Source organism: Nannobrachium achirus (genome assembly GCF_963921795.1).
Source record: "Nannobrachium achirus genome assembly, chromosome: 12".
Lineage (NCBI taxonomy): Eukaryota > Metazoa > Chordata > Actinopteri > Myctophiformes > Myctophidae > Nannobrachium > Nannobrachium achirus.
Window position 1 is genome coordinate 21,593,291 of NC_137832.1, and position 20,610 is coordinate 21,613,900.

General features: G+C 42.8%; 1 protein-coding gene across 13 annotated transcripts in view; it reads right to left on the reverse strand.

Moving 5' to 3' along the window:
- The window catches only part of ep400 (E1A binding protein p400), a gene marked incomplete at its 3' end in the record, with an annotated part of 86,436 nt that overhangs the window by 11,241 nt on the left and 54,585 nt on the right, over positions 1 to 20,610 (reverse strand). For 5 of the 13 annotated variants that reach the window (XM_080739407.1, XM_080739406.1, XM_080739402.1 and 2 more), the window contains 6 exons: positions 18,899 to 19,100; positions 12,326 to 12,468; positions 10,185 to 10,421; positions 8,373 to 8,396; positions 6,497 to 6,671; positions 3,833 to 4,002 (listed from right to left, as the gene is read on the reverse strand). In XM_080739407.1, the coding sequence (XP_080595533.1) occupies positions 3,833 to 4,002; positions 6,497 to 6,671; positions 8,373 to 8,396; positions 10,185 to 10,421; positions 12,326 to 12,468; positions 18,899 to 19,100 (951 nt within the window). The remainder of the gene's footprint in view (positions 1 to 3,832; positions 4,003 to 6,496; positions 6,672 to 8,372; positions 8,397 to 10,184; positions 10,422 to 12,325; positions 12,469 to 18,898; positions 19,101 to 20,610) is intronic. The other 8 variants (XM_080739397.1, XM_080739399.1, XM_080739404.1 and 5 more) reach the window with 3 other exon arrangements.

A 20,610-nucleotide genomic window follows, 5' to 3' on the forward strand; every position in this document is an offset into this window, starting at 1 on the left:
TCAAAGCTGAACTCTGCGGAGCGGTGTTTGCCACCCGCCTGAAAGGCTATCTGCTGAAGCACGGGAGGTTGGAAGTGGAAAAGTGGTTCCATTTTGTGGACAGCCAGACCGTACTAGGAGCTATCCAGAAGGAGAGCTACGGCTTTCAGACGTTCTTCGCCAATCGGGTCGGTGAAATACAGAGGGCTGGTCCTGTTACCGATTGGTGGTGGATACCTGGACCGCTAAATATTGCTGACCTGGTCACAAGGGGCTGCTGCTCCCCAGAATTGCTAAAGGAGAATTCCGTTTGGCAGGCTGGCCCTGACTTTCTGGCTGATCCTGTTGAAGAATGGCCCATGAAGTCCGCTTCTGATGTGGCTGCTGCTGCCAGAGACGCCGTGGGCAAACTTCAAAGGAAGGCCTTCACTGCTGTTACCACGAGGGCTCAGACCAAGAAGATGCCGGTTCCCGTCAATCCAGACAGAGCAGGAAAAGTCGGAAAGGACGGTGACGTGCTTCAAAGCTTCTCCGAGGTCACAGATTTGCCCTCGGGAGAAAACCAAGACCCCATGAAACTGTGGGGGGCTGCGCTCGTTGACCAAATCGACCCAAAGAGATACAGTTCACTCAACAAGCTGTGCTCTGTAATCGGCTTTGTCAGGAGGGCACTGAAGTACTGGTTACGCCGGAAGAAGAGAGCCCATACATCGGCAAAGTGGGAGGCATTATCGGTGACAGAGCGCCAGCTGGCGTTTGAAGAACTGTGCCTAACAGCCCAGAAGGGAGTGGTGTTTCCTGTCACAACTTTGAACAGGCTCGTTGTTCACAAGGACGAAAACTCTGGTCTATTGCTATGCTACGGGCGAGTCCAAGCCATGTCTGAAGAGAGGTCTGGTGTGCCATTGATTCCTTACAAGGAATGGATTAGCACCCTTCTGACTGAGGAAGCACACAGGGCCAATCATGAAGGAGTGGCCGGGACCCTCTTACGAGTGCGAAGAAAGGCGTGGATAGTACAAGGCCCCAGGGTTGCTCGCAGTGTGATCGACTCCTGTATGCACTGCAGGAAGAGCAGGGCAAAAATGTGCAATCAAGTCATGAGCGACCTCCCTCCTGAACGCACAAGGCCTGCTGCACCGTTTGAATACACTACGTTGGACCTCTTCGGCCCGTATACCATCAGGGATGCGGTGAAGAGGAGAACCTGCAGAAAAGCTTGGGGTGTAGTCTTCTGCTGCATGGTATCACGAGCGATGCATGCTGATATAGTGGAGGACCTCTCAACTGATGGCTTCTTGAGGGCGTTCCAGCGTTTCACCGCTCTGAGGGGCCATCCTCAGAAGCTCTGGTCCGATCAGGGGACGAACTTTGTTGGAGCTAAGCCAGCTTTGGAGGAACTGTACAAGTTTCTAGCTGACATCGATAAGGAGAAGGTGCAGAAGAAAGCTGCCGAGTCTGGGACAGATTGGACTTGGGTGTTCCACCCACCAGACTCTCCGCATCGGAATGGTGCGGCGGAAGCGGCAGTTCGTGTGGTGAAGAAGGCTTTGAGCAGCGTTGGGGAAGGAGGTAACCTTACAGCACTGGAGTTTCAGACCCTCCTCTACCTAGCTGCCAACCTTTCGAACGAGAGGCCTATCGGAGCTAAGGCTCAGCTGCAGGATGAGACTGTTGAAGTCATCACCCCTAACTCCCTTCTACTGGGACGTGCAGGGCCCAGGGGGGACCCCCAAGGGTTCGAGTCCACCACCTACCCCTTCGTCCGTTTGAGAGCAATCCAAATTGAGGTGGATAAATTCTGGAGGCGGTGGAGCCAGCTGGCGGGACCAGGACTTTTCATAAGACCAAAGTGGCACACTCAAGCCAGGAACGTTGCTGTGGGAGACCTGGTTTGGTTGGCTGACCAAAACGCACTCCGGGGCCGGTTCCGGTTGGGCCGGGTAGTGGAGGCGTGTCCTGATGGGAGAGGCGTCGTCCGGGACGTGAAGGTGAGGGCGTGTCATAGCCTTCCAGTCTCCGTCAATCACTCCAGGCGTGACCAGCACAGTGACAGTTGCCCCACAACCATCCTTCACAGAGATGTGAGAAGGCTGGTAGTCCTTCTACCTGCAGAGGAGCAGTAAAAGAACAAAAGACTTCCCCTGCCAGCCTCCGCAGAGGCTGGTGGTGTTTCGGTAAAGACGGGTTCTGTTGATGCGAGTGGTTCCGGTTGTGACTTTTCATGGTCGGTGTGTAAGCCTCGTTCGTTGGGGCTTGAACATCGGCTTATGATCAGTTGGCAGCCGGGGTAGGTCGCATCCGCAGGGCTTCTTAGTCTAAGGAGGATTACGACATCGCAGAGGACGTGTTTTTCTTTTTGCCAAGATGTGCCTTTTTGGAAGCTTTTTTAATGACTCTTATTTGAGACTGTACTGAGCTAATTTTGTGTGGCTTTCTTTGGTTTAACAACCAGAAACCCAAGTGGGAGGTGACAGATTCATTCTGTTGCAATAGCAGAAATGTGCATGCATGTGTGTTTAGTGCTGTCCACATTGGACTATAATGTGCATTCATGTGTGTTCGGTGTCCCCTAGTGGACGGGTTAATTAGCGCATTATGTAACACGCTCCCGTATCTGTGAAGTTTTTATTTATATCTACTTTTAGATTTCGGTTAGATGGCGTGTAGTTTGCTATTTATAAAACGTCTTTGAAGTATTTGGGGGGCTTCTATATTTTTCTGTGCATTATAGTGGGGTATTTTGAGTTTTCCCGTTATGTTTTAATTATATATAATCTGCTGCGCATGCGCGATAGAGACGTGAACAACGCAGTGTGTTCACAGCTCATTCCATCTTGAGCATCGCGAGCGACTGACGGTAAGATAACGGAGGGAACTATGAGCGCACTTTGTGCGACAAACAAACCCTATTTATATATTTACATTTACCATGTTTAGTTAGTATTGCGTGGTAGTAATCGTTGTGTGTATTTCTGTTTGTTTCCTAGGTTAATAACCTGACTATCTGTTTACAGTGTTTAGTTGGTGTGAGTGTGTTGTTTGTGTGACTGGCAACAGTAAATAAACCCAGATAAAAGACACTGTTTAGACGAGTTGTTTTCGATTTCGGCCGATGCTTAAGAAATACCAGTACATGGGAGACTATTTAGTTGCATAGTGGGTGTGATTGAATAGTAAAATGTACACATACCAAGCTGGGAGTCCTTAGTTGAAATTAACCCTTACCCATTCAGAACGGGTACACATTATTGTGTATCATTATTTTATGCTTTAACTATTGAAAAATAGCAGATATACAAGCTCACAGCACGGCACCGAGTGCCGCGCTGCGAGCTTGTAGATCTGCTATTTTTGAAAAATCGTGAAAATTCGAATTTTTACCCGATTCTATATAAGTGTCTTTTGAATCCTTCTAAGATTTTTTTGAAAAACCTATGTTTCTATGTCAGCAATGTGGCCAGCCATCGTCAAAGAAAAGGTCCTTTTCACTGGAGCTCAGTTAGTCTGTTCTTGAGAGACTACTATGTCAGTGGTTCTCAAACCTTTTCATGTCAAGGACCCCCAAACTGATATGAATTTGGCCACGGACCCCCATCTCAAAATATTTAGTTCCAGGGACCAACCAGAAGCAAGATTTGAGTTACAAACGTTCGCTTGGAAAATACATATATTCAAAGATTTGCACGACATTTTCACGACTTCTTCAAAAATAGCAGATCTACCAGCTCGCAGCGCGGCACTCGGTGCCGCGCTGTGAGCTTGTATATCAGCTATTTTTCACCGGTTAAAGCATTCAATAATTCTAGGCCTAAATGGGTTAAAAAGTTTGAGAACTAACAGGTCAGTTTACCTTCTGCTGGACAGAGGCCTGCCCTTGCTGCGCCTGTCCTGCTTTCTGCTGGGCGGCAGCTGCTGCTTGGACTGCTGCTTGCTGCTGCTGCTGCTGCTTTTTCATCTGCAGCAGTTGTTGGACCTGCTGCACCTGCATCTGGGGGAAGGGCGGGGTCAACACCGGCCCACCTGGCAGAGAGCAGGGACAGGACACAGTAATAAGCACATTGACCTATTTCAACCTGGAGTCTCTACTTCCGGGGCAAAGCAAGTCTTCTAGGCTCAAGGCTTTAAGTGGTTAAAAGCACAACTTCAACACAGAGGAAACAAAGAGGAGGCTTTGTTTCTTTGGGTAAATGTGATACTAATGATTTCACTGCTGCTAAGGCTAAAAGCCATTAGGCTAGGGGTGGGCAATTATATTTTTCCATGGGGCCAACAGTGATGTTAATAGGTTTTTAATGTAATGAGTCCCGGGACCCAAGACAGGTCTTTCGGATGAGTCCCAGGGATATTTTATGGGTCCCACAAAAATTCAACGCGTCATGTCATTTTTGACAAAGTGCAGCATTTAACTTGAATTGGTTATTATATGGTTATGTTCATGTTACGTAGAAATGTGTCTGAAAGAAATGAACCACAATTCCAAATCTTACAATTTTAATACTTCCAAATAGTCATGTGATGGTTTGATTTTTTTTATACCTAACCGGTAATATCGGATGTTGACCACTTGGGGGCGTAGATAGAAGCTTTTACCGAGTCTTCATAATCAACAGCCACCTGTTATTTTATAGGCCTATACATCGATAATATATGGATCTTCTAAGTGAGATCATGATGTCTCCTGTTTGTACTGTTACTGCTTCTATGGAATGGGGGAAATGCCGTGCTTGTGTTTGCTCTGCTGTACAGAGAAGCAGTGGACTGGGTCAAAAACAGTGGATTAGGATTGCTTGTAGATCGGCTACTTTTGTTTTGAACGGTTGATCATAGAGGGACGTGCGCGGGAGGGCAAGGCCACCAAATGGACGGCGCCGCCACGAAAACACTATAATCAATCAAAACAGTTAGGCAGTCTAGGCTACATACATACTGTCTCAGATAGCATACATGCTAGGCTAGCTTGCTTCCTCCTTGTTGTAGTTGAGCCAATAAAGGTTATTTGACCATGTTCACCACAACGTTAATCGTCGCTATTGTTGTAAAGACGCAATGAAGACCTGTGTGGCTTCTGACACGTTGTCCAATGTCCACCACATCTATAAACAATAGCGCGTGTATCCAGTAGTTGTTTTGAATGAAGAGGACAGAGGGAGAGGAGGCGGGTCGCTGTGTGTGAGCAGTGAGCTGCAGTGTCGAGAGTGACATCATGTGTCTGCGCCGTGCCATACACGTTCTGTGGGGGAACCCTTTTCGGTCACCTGATACGCTGTGCCACTATGGTCAGAGAGCGGCCCGGTGCTACGCTAAAACTCAGGCACCCATTGAATTCTGTGACCAAGCAGTGTCGCACAAAATGGCGTCGTGGATTCAAAACACAGACTGTCGTTAGTTTTATCGTCTGTTTTAAGACTTTCTACGCGGATTTCATTTGTGTTAACGTAGGGTTAAGTAGCATGCCTTCACCCATGAACAATGGTGGCGTCTGTGGACTTTTTAAAATATTTTTTTTTTCGCGACGTGGTAAATTATTTTAACGTGGATTCCAATGGAGGCAATGCGTCCGTGGGACCCCACAGGGACGACGTGAATGCGTCTCTAGGCAACGTGAATGCGTCAGAGACGCGTGATGCGCACGTATTGACGTCACTGGGCCAAATGAACAACAGAAAATATTGTGGAGGGCCGGGCCAAAAGGCAGTGCTCCCCGCAAACTAAACACACAGCTTTACCTCCGACTTCAGTAAATAAATACTTAGCAGTCCAATTTTTGTTGAAAATCCGGCATCGACTTAAGCCATTTTTATGGGTAAGGTAAGTCGTCTTGACTTGTGACCAATCTGAGCACCTGCTTGTTATTAAAACACAACTGCTGGCAAAAAAATACCCCTTTGTAGGGCTTCTCCGCCATGCCCGAGCAAGATTTAATAAGCTTTAATTTAAAAAAATCTTTTTATCGAAGACGAACTAAAATAGGCCGGAACTAATGCTCCGGGATCGGTTTCTACACGGACACATTATGGAGCGGACCGATTAACATTGAGGCCGCAAACCGGAAGCGGATGGTCCGTCCTCTATTCCGGCCCGTTAGCTTTCTGTGTAAACAGAACGGATTGATCAATTTTCAAAATTTAAAGGGATTCGAGAAGCTGATGGAATACGCGAACACACGATGCATAGCAGTGTCCGATCGCGCACGATGGGAACTGGATTAGCGCCCGCGTTAACAGGTACGAGAAGCCAGCAGTGAAAGACATAGAAAAATCTTCGGTTTCCTCGGCTGTAAACAACCAATGAGTTAAGACAACACCCAATGAGCACGCACACGTGCTGATGTACACATTGCGTCCATATATGTATGTGAATAAAAAACTAAATGCATACATTTTTTTTTTTAATGCAGCTTTAGTTCATGCATGAGGTAAAATTAGAAGATGTGTTTATTTTGTAACCATTAACCCTACAAGGGCCCCCGGGCCGCACAGTGCCCCAGGTCTGCATTAAGCCCTTTTTAACTCACCTGTTTTCTGGGCCTGGCCTATGGCTACACTAATGCCTGCCACAGTGACTGGCAGGGTGGTGACACCAGCAGATGAGACCACAGCTGGCACAGAGACCACGGGAGGCTTGGTCAGAGTCACCTGGGCCGTCTGCGCTGCCTGCGCCTGAATCTGACCCTGGGTGGGCACACGGGTCTGGAAAGGTAAAACGCAACCAGTTTTAGTGATGAACAGCAGCTATCAAATACAAACGATAAGGGCAAGAATGCTGTTCAATGCATCATTCTTGCCAGTAAGGCTGCACGATAAGATTGAAAATGTACCTTCATCGAGGCATCATCTCTCTCAGCTTTATTGGCATGACATTTCACAAATGTTGCCAAAGCACAATTACAATTACGACAAACAACATAATATAAAACAATGGAATGACATAGATAAAGGAGATAAGGTAAGTAAAACATGGTAAATACAGTATGTACAGTATTCAGGGCAATTTATTTCAATTTTAGGAAAGAACTTCTCCCTAATATTTGTGTATTTTCTGTCTCTTCAGCTCCCTCAAGTTCATTCCAATACATAAGTATATTCTTCTTTAGTTATAATTTGGTTAGGTCTAATCTTCTGAATGAAAGTGTAGCTGCACTGAGGCTGGCTGTGGTTTGTGGTGTCAGAAGGTGAGAGGTCAGCTAGTTTCATGACCAGTTGACTGAGGGGGCTCCTTTTGTATGTTCAACTCTTGGTAGGCAAGGGCTTTATAATGGTAACAGGTGGGATCAGTCTTTTTAATAGTGCCCCTGAATTTAATAGATATATTTTTTGTATATTTAGAAGTAAAGGATATATTGGCCTAGTTCAGCCCTGCACGCAGAGTTTGGGCTTTTTCTTTGTACCTGGATTGGTTTTGCAGAACACTGCATGCAGGTGCTCTACTGGACTGTTGTCCCATTTTGCCTAATTCGTTTGTATTAAAGGGCCCCATAGCTCAATGCCATACAGTGCAATGGCATTCTATAACCGATTTAAATATTTTGAGCCATGTCCTGAATGGAATTTGGATTTGAACTGAACGCTTGATGGCATAGAAAGCCCTTTTTGAGTTCCTTCACAGCTGAACAGAAGTTTCCTGTGGAACTAATTTGTAAACCTAGATAAGTATAGGTATTTGTTTGTTTTCTGTTATCAAGTAGCCTACTTTCCAGCCCTAAAAAAAAAAAAAAAAAAAAAAAATATATATATATATATATATATATATATATATATATATATATATATATATCCATCCTGAATGGTAGCAGGCCTAATATGCCATATATGCAATAATGTAACTGAAAGTTAGAGTTCAGAGGCATTACATTGCCTTTTGTTAGGCTAGATATGTTTTAATTTCTTTAATTAATGTCTTTAGTTTGCTAAACTTAAAGGAGCTATAGTCAACTTTTTCTTGAAAAACGGATGCTAAAATAAAAATAATATTTCGAAAATATTTTATAAAAAAATAAACTTCATATATGTGTTTCTATTCAAAAATGACCACAAAAAGCGTAAAATAATGATAAAATAATCATTTTGGCCATTGTCAGACCGACACTTTGTTTACATCCTAGTCAATAGATTAGGATGTAAACAAAGTGTCGGCCCTACAATGAAAAAGTTGACTATAGCTCCTTTAACCTGAAGCTAAATTACATTAAATATTAAATATATATATATTTTTTGCAGACAGCGATTGAACAGATGAATATGTGACAGAAGACATTGACAGAGACCTGGCTATAAATGACGTACGGTAACAACATCATTTATGCAGGCCTTGAAGCACTGACACGTGACAGAGACATAAAGATGGTTTACAGGTAATTTAAATGAAAGAATGAGTAAGAAATATATACATACAGTATATCCTGCCATCTGGCCTGGCTGAGACAAAAAAGGAAGAAGAAAAAGAGGTAGCTGTCAAGTGTGACAATACATTGTCCAATTTAAAGGACAGCTGCTTTGCATTTAAAAAGGTCCTTTTCACTTAACTGGAGCTCAGTTAGTCTGTTCTTGAGAGACTACTATGTCAGTGGTTCTCAAACCTTTTCATGTGAAGGACCCCCAAAATGATATTTATTTGGCCACGGACCCGCATCTCAAAATATTTAGTTCCGGGGACCACCCAGAAGCTAAATTTGAGTTAGAACAGTTCGCTTTGAAAATACATATATTCAAAGATTTGCAAACATTTTCACGACTTTTTTCAAAAATAGCAGATCTACAAGCTCGCAGCGCGGCACTCGGTGCCGCGCTGTGAGCTTGTATATCTGCTATTTTTCAAATGTTATAGCATTCAATATGCCCAGGCCTAAATGGGTTAAAGGACAGCTGCTTTGCATTTACATGAGAAATAACACTTCAATATTCTTTCAAAGCATTCATCTTCGTCTTCCTCTTTTGTGACCACGTTTTCCAACAAATCGTAGACCACATGCTGTTTGACAATGAACGACAATGTCTGAGGACGTGTTATGTCAACACCAAGCCATATCTGCCCAAGAAGGTCAGATCGCTATCGAGGTATTCGACAAAGTTATCAAATATCGCATGCTTTCCTAAACATCGTGCAGCCTTACTTGTCACTTCATTGAGGACATCCATTCTTAAATGAAAGGATGTTTGTTTGTAGCAGTCATGTAAATAATATAAAACACAAACAAATCCTTCATATAGTATAGTATATTCCAGCATATTTGCATGCCATGAACATGTCCCCTGTCCCCAGCAATAGGCCTGTCACAATTATTACATAATCGTCTAATCGCAATTATTTGACATAATCACACTTATTTTGTCATAATCGGGAAAAAAATCAGAAATAGTGGAAATCGCAGATCGACAAGCTCACAACGCGACGCAACGCGTTGTGAGCTTGTAGATCGGCTATTTCCACTAGGAGTGTTATTTTTTTTTTACGTAGAAAGTTGTCAAATATGTCAGTAATTTCTTTGTATATTTAGGTTATGTGTTATATCTGCCATGTGCAACTTCAAAGCCTAAAAGCCAAACAGAAATGTAATTGTCAACGACAAAAACACAATGAAATCGTTAATCGCAACTATTTCAGTGCCAATTAACCCATTATGACGCAATATTTTATGCTTTAACTATTGAAAAATAGCAGATATACAAGCTCACAGCGCGGCACCGAGTGCCGCGCTGCGAGCTTGTAGATCTGCTATTTTTCAAAAATCGTGAAAATTTGAATTTTGACCCGATTCTATAAGTGTCTTTTGAATCCTTCTAAGATTTTTGGAAAAAACCTATGTTTCTATGTCAGCAATCTGGCTGGCCATCTTCAAAGAAAAGGTCCTTTTCACTTAACTGGAGCTCAGTTAGTCTGTTCTTGAGAGACTACTATGTAAACCTTTTCATGTGAAGGACTCCCAAAATGATATGTATTTGGCCACGGACCCCCATCTCAAAATATCTAGTTCCAGGGACCACCCAGATTTGAGTTACAAACGTTCGCTTTGAAAATACATATATTCAAAGATTTTCACACATTTTCACGACTTTTTTTCAAAAATAGCAGATCTACAAGCTTGTATATCTGCTATTTTTCACCGGTTAAAGCAGTCAATAATCCTAGGCCTAAATGGGTTAATCGTCATGTAAAATGTCATAAATCGTGGACAGCCCCTAACCCAGCAATGCAACAACACTCACCAGTCTGGCGACCTGCAGATTAGCCACGGTGGCACCGGTCAGCACGGCTCCAGGCCTGGAGGCTGCCACGGCGGCCAGCTGAGGGTTGGCCTGGGCAGCCTGTGTGGGTTGGACCTGGGCAGCTTGTGGCGCCCCCGCGGCCTGTTGGCCCTGTGCCGCTGCTACGACCGCAGCAACCTGCTGCTGCTGCTGCTGCTGGGCAAGCTGCAGCTTCTGTTTGTGCATCTTGAGCAGCTCCTGGAAAGTACAATGATCAGGGTTAGGGATGGACATCGGTATCGGCCAATATCAAAAATCGAGTAATCCATAATCCTGTGTCAATGTCGTCTCCAAAAAGAAGGGAAAAAAAGCATGTGTCACCTGCTTTCCTCCTGCCTAGTCCAGACGATCATATTAGACTGGATATTGTCTGTGATTTTGGATATTGTACTATTGTGATTGATTTGGCATTAGTGTTCTTCTAGCAATCTAGCTTATTGGTACTCAAATTGAAGTATGTCTTGTAGGCCTACTTGGCCTGAAAAAAGGGTATTGGAGCAACCCTATTTTCTAGTTCTTAGCTAAAGAAATCGGTATCGGAAAAATCGTTTTGGCAGGTCAGACCTTCATAAAACCGGTGGATCGGTATCGGCCAAGAATTTTGCAATCGGTCCATCTCTAATCAGGGTTCCTACACATTTTTACCAATTCATTTCCAAAACTTTTCCAGAATATTTAACCCAATTTCCATGACTATATAACAATAATTCATCTCAATAACAGGTCACTTACTCCTATGCGCAATGCCCAAAGACAGGGTAGTGTATGCCAGTGGTTCTCAACCTTTTTCAGGCTGTGACCCCCGAAATAATCATATTTTAACTGGGGACCCTGGCGAGCACTAAGAGTTGAGGAATTTTGTATAACACGTTTCTATTGTGAAAATAGACGATCAACGCGAGGCGTTGTGAGCATGTAGATCGGCTATTTTCACAATTTCTGCCTCTAATATTTGACAATATGGCCAATGTTTAATTTGTCATTTCAGAAACCCTGTACAATGATTTTTATGCACATTTGGAAGGATAAACTGCTGCGGTGTCAACTGCCCCCTCTCAGAGTGTCTGAAGTTGCTGTCCTCTCAGGAAATTAAACCGTGTTGGTTCACAGAGAATGTATCCTACTGTACATATTTTAAGTAAGCAAAGAGACGGCACCACCTTGATGACAAAGTGAGGAGTTTTAGAATGAGTCGTTATGGAAATGGCTAATTACATTTGTGCTCGTTTCTTCATGTTGCTTATGGTAGATATGAAGAAGGCAGTTTTAACATGTTAAAATTACGATTTTACCCCACAATTTCATCCCGCCTTCTTGCAAAGGTACTCGTACTGTACTTTGCCTCTCAATGGAAGTAAAGGTCGTTGCAGGTTTTGTTATGCATCCTTTAACTCGTTTACTGCCAATTAAATATGCCTTCTTTGGGATCTCCCTGCCATAAATCTCCATAGACCTCCATGTAATTTATAGTGCACAGATCATGCACGCCCATGCACAGATCATGCACCATGTTTGTGCAGGCTGTTCACAGCTTTCAAACAAAAAAATCATATTGGAAATCCGTTCAGGCATTCTTGAGAAAATAGCCATTATGTTTTACATGTTATGTAAGCAAAGATGGCTGCCCTGTATGAAAGATGGGGTTGTATGGGGGGTGGAACATGCAAAATCACGATTGAAATCATGTTTACTAGATTTAATGGGGTCCAAAAAAAATTTTTTTTTTTTAAATAAAAAAAAAATATATATATTTTTTTGTTTTTGTTTCTAAGTAAAAGTCGATTAAAGTCGTTTGGCAGGGAAGTCCATAGTGAGATAGTTGATCTGAAAGTCGTTTGGCACTAAGTGAGTTGTTAATAAACCATCTAGATTTTAGAGCACGTCATGGAGACATCTTGCCACCAATGGACAACGTGTGAGTATAAAATGCTTAGACTGTAAGCTGCTTAAAAGGCAGAGATTAAAATAATTCCTCCCCCCCCCCCCTTCACATTGGATATTAAATTATTTACTGTTATAAAAGCTTCCAGTCGAATGTTAAGGCAAGCTTTTAAATACATTTCACAAGGTGACATTGTTCCATTTGATATGCTGGCGTTTACCTGGGGTTTGCCTACAGCCTTGATCTGTGGTGAGCCAGCCTGCTGCTGCTGCTGTTGTTGCTGCTGCTGGAGTTGCTGCTGCCGGAACATCTGGAGGTGGGCCTGGGTCAGAGGCTTTCCCTGGGGCAGCTGCATGCCTGTAGCTGGGTAGAGTCAAGAGACAGCTCCATAGATTCAACATGTTGTTATACAGGGTTCCCACACATTTTTACAGATGAATTTCCCAAACTCTTCCAGAATTTTGTATAACACGGTTCTATTGTGAAAATAGCCGATCTACATGCTCACAACGCCTCGCAACGCGAGGCTATTTTCACAATTTCTGCCTCTAATATGAGACAATTTGGCCAATGTTTAATATGTAATTTCAGACCAAAGACAATGCATAGCTATTTTTTTCCAGGACCTTCCAGGACCCTTGATCAATTCCAAAATTTTTCCAGTACTGGAAAAATATTTTTTCTAATTTCAAAATATTTCCAGGAATTTCATGACCGTGGGAACCCTGTGGGTAGAGTCAAGAGACAGCTCCATAGATTCAACAGCTTGTTATACTATTGTTGCTGTTTATCAAGCTGCTTGGTTTATTTGTCTCGAACACAGGAAAGGGCTTTTGGTATATACATTCATTCTTAATCCATTCCCTTTCTCTTGGACCACACAATTGTTAGTTGTTTTTACTGTTGTTAATTGTGGGGGCACGCAATGTTTACTATTTGCTTGTTGAATGTATGAATTGGTTTGAATTTTATGTTTTATTAAAACATTCACTGGGTATTCATTGTGGGCTTGTCTGAAAGACGACCAGTATGTTATACCAAAACTTTATGGGTCAAGTTTATTCTCCTCAAACAAATTACAGTACAAAGGCAGGGCCTTTAGCCCAATGAGGAACAGTGTTCTTGGTAACATCTAGGGTATTCTGCCCTTGTATCCTGTACTGTAGGCCTACTAGACAGATAGCGAACGAAGAATCCACGTTTCCAAAAAAAAGAGGCAAGGCGTAACTTTTCTTGACCTTTACTTGACAAATTGTAGATCCAAAACCGTAAAAAGACAAAAGTTTCCAAGGCCCTTAAAACAGAAAACAGCGTATTGGCAGGAGAAACAAAACTGTGTGGCTACAGCAGTGTGACTCAAGTTACTGAGAAAAACATCACACCTGCTACTTACTACTGTGATTAAAGCTTTTGACGGGTTGCATAATCCACAGTACCAAAAACAAACACAAGAGGGAGTTACAGGAGTTGCTATTACAGACACATAGTAAGTAAATAAGAATACAATAAATGCTTGCAAAATAACAGTTCTTAAACAAAACTGAAGCCAGAGGCATCACACTCCCCGCCTGACATTTTACAAAATTGTCACATTACCACAAAACAAACCATAAAAGTCTCTTCACTTCACTCTGAAAGCAAACTACCAAACGTCCTATACCTGCTCCCCGCCATGCTCCAACTCAGCTGGAGAAGACTCTTGTCTTTGTGGTGGAGGACCTGGGTGGAGAGCTGACAGGTGGTTGTCACTGTTGCACTCATGGCATTTAGTGACCACAATACAATCCTTGGCCATGTGTTGAGTTGATCCACAACATCTAAAACAAATCTGGTGATCTTTGAGATATGACTTCCGTTCTTCAAACGGCTTGGCTCTGAATACACGGCACTTTTTTAATGGGTGCGGCAGCATGTGTATTGGACACAGTCTTTCTGGCTCTTCAGCTTCATCTACAGCTTCAGATGAGATGTCAGTCTTGTGTACAGCCACAGAAGGCTTGGTTGTGAAGCTAGAGAACATGAAACTGGGATCATTCTTTACTCTTGCCTCTTGACGAATGAAACTGGAGAAAAAGGTAAATGGTGGAAACGTTACCCCATGAACATCTTTGTAGCCAGATGCCTTTGTTATCCACTTTTCTTGTAGGTAATACGGAAGTTTTTCCACTATGGGGTTTACACCTCTGGGTGTATCTAGGTATGTGAGACCTGGCAGAAATCCCTCTGCTTTTGCACACTCTATTTCTAGAAGAATATCACCCAGCGCTCTCAATTTTTGCGGATGTCTATTAGTCAACTTGGGAAAATCTTCTATTTTCTTAAGCAGAGCATTCTCAATTATCTCAGGAGACCCGTAGCACTCCTCGAGTCTTAGCCAGACCATGTCGAGAGCTGCTGAAGGGTATAAGGCATGTGCTGACTTCATCCTTTTTGCTTGCTCTGAGGACTGTGCACCAAGCCACTTTATTAACAAGTCTAGTTCCTCTCTAGGTGACAGATCTAGGTCTCTCATAACATCAGTAAAAGAGGCTTTCCATGCCCAATAATTTTCGGGACAGTCATCAAAACGTGAAAGGCCAGAACACACCATCTCACGTCGCATCATGATCTTTGTGATGTCCACAACAGCAGGAGTGTCATGGTGAGAACTAGATGGCTTGGGGGATTGCTGATTATTTGATGGCATAGTGGTGTGTAGTTCCTTCTTGACAGGCTTATTTTCGATGGGAGAGGTGTGTTTGCCTTTACACTGCTCATCTTCTGTCTTAACAGACGGTGTAGCTTGGATGAGAGGGGTGTTTTTGCCTTTGTACTGCACATCCTCTGGTGCAGATACGTGGACATCAGCATTAACACGTTGTACAAATTTGGCAATTGAGAATGGCTCACCTTGTTCCTCTTTAAAAAACACCTCTGAACATTGTGATTTGGAGTGTGCCTTAACATAGTCCAAGGTGCGCTGGGCTGTGTTAACAAGCGGTGCAAAATTACTAATCTCTCTGTCTCCTTCCTCTTCTTCTTCCTCCTCTTCTGCTTCTTCATCATCCTCCTCTTCTTCATCATAGGCCTCAGCTTCTGCTACTGCAGCTGCAGCAGCTTTCTCACTCTCAAGAACAAGTAGATCTGCTTTGATACAGGCTTCCTGCTTTTCCATTTCTGCGTGTTGCTTTTGCATTTCTGCTTGCTTCTTTTGCATATCTGCATATATTTCTGCTTGCTGCTTTATTAACTCTGCTTCCTTGGCAGCAAAAGCGATTTGAGCCACTGCTGCTTTAGCTTTGGCTTTTGCCTTCATTGCTGCAGAGCTCACGTTGGACCGTTTAGAAGCCCCAGATTTTGTAGTAGTAGTTTTTGCTTTTGATTTCTGTGAACTCACCTCTTCTCTTGCTGGTGATTTCAGTTCACTGTTGCCTTGCTTGCTGCTACTTTGGCCAGTAGACTTTGGTGCTGGAGTAGATTCCTCTATCTCAATGAAATGTTTGTTGCTGCTACTTGTGACAGTAGGCTTTGAAGATGGAGTAGATTCCTCTTCCTCCATGAGATGTTTCTCTGATGATCTCTCTGATGATCTTAGAACCATATGCGCCATTGCTGCAATCCTGTTATTAGTACCCGCTGTGAAGAATGTCTTTTTACTATTCTGCCCTTGTATCCTGTACAGTAGGCCTACTAGACAGATAGCGAACGAAGAATCCACGTTTCCAAAAAAAAGAGGCAAGGCGTAACTTTTCTTGACCTTTACTTGACAAATTGTAGATCCAAAACCGTAAAAAGACAAAAGTTTCCAAGGCCCTTAAAACAGAAAACAGCGTATTGGCAGGAGAAACAAAACTGTGTGGCTACAGCAGTGTGACTCAAGTTACTGAGAAAAACATCACACCTGCTACTTACTACTGTGATTAAAGCTTTTGACGGGTTGCATAATCCACAGTACCAAAAACAAACACAAGAGGGAGTTACAGGAGTTGCTATTACAGACACATAGTAAGTAAATAAGAATACAATAAATGCTTGCAAAATAACAGTTCTTAAACAAAACTGAAGCCAGAGGCATCACATAGGGCATTAACGAAAAAGTCGACGTCATTACAAAAGTCGAAAGTCGAAGTTGAAAAAGAATAATAATAATACTTTCTATTGTGAAAATAGCAGATCTACATGCTCACAACGCCTCGCGATGCGAGGCGTTGTGAGCATGTACTGTAGATCGGCTATTTTCACAATTTCTGACTATATATTTGACAATTTGGACAACCAATTTTGGTTTAATTTGTCATTTTAGAGGTATTAAAAAGTCCTTAAATTGTCAATTTAGAGATGTGCAGATACCCTCTATAATCTATATACTTAAACTTTGTTGGTTTGTTTACAGTTGAGTGAGAAAACAATGTTTCACATTAAGTTAATCATCTGGGGACCCCCCAAAATAATTAGGGGGTCGTGTGTGATGTGAGGACGTCATCAAACGATAAAGTCGACTTCAACTCAACTTTTTACTGAGTCGAGTCGACTTGCAAAAATTACAAGTCGTTAATGCCCTGGTAACATCATCACCAACAAGTGCGACCTGATATAAATATGGGTCAAGCGAAAGAAGAAGTTTATTCTCCTCAACAAAAATAAAATAAAAATAAAAAGACTGACAGTACAAAGGCAGGGCCTTTAGCCCAATGAGGGAGCAGCGTTCTTGATCACCATCACTACGCTGAAAGCGTGTGTTCTCCCAGGCCACTGATCTTATATAGAATCTTTATATACTCAGGTTATTCTCCTCAAAGAACTGTCCGAGGGTACAAAGGCAGGGCCTTTAGCCCACGGGGGGGCAGCGAGACCACACTGTTTCGTAGGAACAGTATTTCTAGTTCATTATTAGGCCTGGAATTATTGAACGCTTCAGCAATTGAAAAATAGCAGATCTATAAGCTCGCGGCGCGGCACCGAGTGCCGCGCCGCGAGCTTGTAGATCTGCCATTTTTGTAAAAGTCTTTGAATATATGTATTTTTTAAAGCGAACGTTTGTAACTCAAATTTTGCTTCTGGGTGGTCCCTGGGGCTAAATATTTTGAGATGCGGGTCCGTGGTAGGGCTGCACGATTTTGGGAAAAAATCTAATTGCGATTTTTCTGACTAATATTGCGATTGCGATTTTATTCGCGATATTTACAGGGGCTAAAGCAAAAAGCAAAAAAAAAAAAAAATCCTAAGACGGAAATTTATTTTGACTTGACTAGCAAGTATTATGCTGCATTTTGACGATTTCGGTCATGTTATTAACATCACGGCCATGGCTACACCCCCCCCCCCCCCCCACTCCCATTTTTTGTTTTATTTTTTTAGCAAATCTGCCTTGATCTCATAAATGGCCCCTAGGGACTCCTCAGGACGGAGAACCTTAACCCCTGTACTTATATATTTATTTCAAGGTAGGATAAGTGATAGTTTTTTTTTGTTAAAAGGATGATATAATAAATTATTTTAACCAAAGGAAAATCACTTCACTACCTTAAGTCAAGCTTCCGTTGAATATTTATTGTGTAATATATTAAAAAAATAAATTGATTATTACTAACTAGGCTAATTGGCAATCATGTAAATGGTTTGATTCAGTTCAGTTATATTTCCAAAAGATTCCCTTTTATTTTGCTTTAGCAATATAAAACGTTGTTATATTCAGAAAAATCTCAGTAATGGTATTGTCTGCCTTTCATTATTGTCAAGGAAGAAAGTACCGTATATCGCTGCCTTGCTTAAGTTTCATCAAGGCAAAAAAATGCACCATAAGACACACACCATAAGTTTAAGGAGGGGCAGCCACCGTTGCACACTGCACAGAAATTACTTTCACTTTCAGCTTACAACAAACGGGAGCATTTAATCTATGCAAAAGGATTTAAGGATGTTATATTTATAATGATTACCAGAACATTCACTACCTGTAGCCATGGAGTACTCCGTTGGAAGGGATCATACACGTTTACGTGCTGTTAGACAGACAGACAGTGTCAAGCCTTGGCTTGGCTCCTCTCCTCTGAGGAGATTGGAGCAACCCGTAATGCTAATCCTCGGTGCGGCGATGCGCGGGTATTTAAGAAGCAAAGAAAGTCACCACAGTTTGATTTGATCATTGCTTAGTCAATTATGAACGAATTTCTAAAATTAAATCGTCTGCATAATGCTTGGGAAGTCAACTTCGCTGAAAATCGCCAAAACCGCGGACATTGCGATTCGCTAATCGCGAGATTTCACCTCGCGATTTCGGTTTGAAAACGATTAACCGTGCAGCCCTAGTCCGTGGCCAAATAGATATCAGTTTGGAGGTCCTTCACATGAAAAGGTTTGAGAACCACTGACATAGTAGTCTCTCAAGAACAGACTAACTGAGCTCCAGTTAAGTGAAAAGGACCTTTTCTTTGACGATGGCTGGCCAGATTGTTGACATAGAAACATAGGTTTTTCAAAAAACCTAAGAAGGATTCAAAAGACACTTCAAATTTTCACAATCTTTCAACAATAGCAGATCTACAAGCTCGCAGCGCGGCACTCGGTGCCGCGCTGTGAGCTTGTATATCTGCTATTTTTCAATAGTTAAAGCATAAAATAATGATACACAATAATGTGTACCCGTTCTAAATGGGTTAACAACGCTACTGCTGCCAGCGTTTTTACCGACTTTACCTCATCTTTGGAGAGCCACAGATTTGTTTGCTACACGAAAAGTGCTACACAAATTACAAACGCAACATTATTACTATTCAGCTCTCTGAAGGAGGAGTCCAGGTTTTTGCTCCTTTACCTGACGTGACCTGAGTGACCAGTGAGCGAGTCTGCGACTGCACGGGGCTCAGCGTGGTGGAGACCACCGCGGAAGCGGTCACCGGGGCGACGGCTCGGACTCCCTGGCCCGTCGCTATGGCAACCACCTCGGCAGGCGCGGCGGCGGCGGGAATGGCCCTCTGCTGCACGTGGGCCACCTGTGCTCCTGCAGCACCCGCAGGCTGGAGGGACAACAGCAGGACAAGAATTAAAACGGGGCTTCGGACAGTCGTTCAGCCTACAGCAGGGTTCCCCAATTAGCTTTCCCCAAGGGCCGAATTATGTCTAGGGTACCAAGCCGAGGGCCACAACATTACAGGGGGCGACGTTGGCATTTCCGCTACTCTAGCAACAGTTCAGATATCGTCACTGTTGGGCAGAAACCTCGCATCTCAAGCAAGTTTCAAATGTGTACGTTTTTTGGTAAAGCAAAGCCCTGCTTCATCATACAAGATCGTCGCACAAAACTAGTGAAAACAGCAGATCTACAAGCACACAACGCCTCGCGATGCGAGGCGTTGTGTGCTTGTAGATCTGCTGTTTTCACTAGTTTTTAGTTTAGTACATTTTTTAGATGATAAATACAAAACGAATGGTTTTGGACATACAAGGTTTCCACCCGACAGCGACGATATACTAGTGTTGTTGCTGCTCTTATACCACCATTATTACTGAGGTTGGTGGGGGCCAGACAGTAGCCCCCCGCGGGCTGCAAATGGCCCGCGGGCCGCCTATTGGGGAACCCTGGCCTACAGCAGTGATTCCTAACCCATTCCAAACATTCATATTGCTGATTTCCCATCCTAACCCGGTATGTTAATTGGACAGGCTTGTCTAATCAGGGACTAATTAGAGCACAGTACCAGGCTAATATACTATTGAACATGTCTTCAGCAGCTGTTCCACTGATTAGAAATTGGTATTCCAAAATAGTCCCCTCATTGAAAAATAAAGCAGATTCTGCCGACATGTAACATGACAAAAAACCAGACAGCGTTAAAAAAAAACAAAAAAAAACTTGATGTCGATATTAATATTTTAATTAGGGATGAAGATCCAGACTGGATCCACAGGTCTAGACCTTCAAATTATGAATATCTACTCAACCCAGCAAACTATTGAAGCTACTCTTTGTAGTTACATCAAAAGTGTAATTCTGCTTTAATGGTCCACATACTTCACATATTCTATTAACTCATTGACTGCCAAGGCACGAGTTTCACGAGTTATTACAGTACTCCCAGGCTGCCACAGCCCGAGTTTCCCGAGTTGGAAGCCATTTTGAAAATTATTATTTTTTTTTTCAAAAATTTTTTTTATAAAAGAATTTCTAAAAATGCCTCAAATGTATTAGGCATGATTGCAATTGCGAAATTGCATGTTTAGCCCCATAACAAACACATCTTTCAAAATGTCAAAAATGGCTGTTTTGTCTGACTTTGAAGGCTTGTATCTCATGAATGCCTGAGCGGATTTCCAAGCGGATTTTTTTGTTTGAAAGCTGTTAAAAAGTACTACACATATGGTGCATGATCTAGGCATGGGCGTGCACGATCCGTGCACTAAAAATTGATCCGTGCACTAGAAATTTAGGAAGGTGGCAGTGTTTGTTTTGTCTGACTTTGAAGGCTTCTATCTCATGAATGCCTGAACGGATTTCCAAGCGGATTTTTTTGTTTGAAAGCTGTTAAA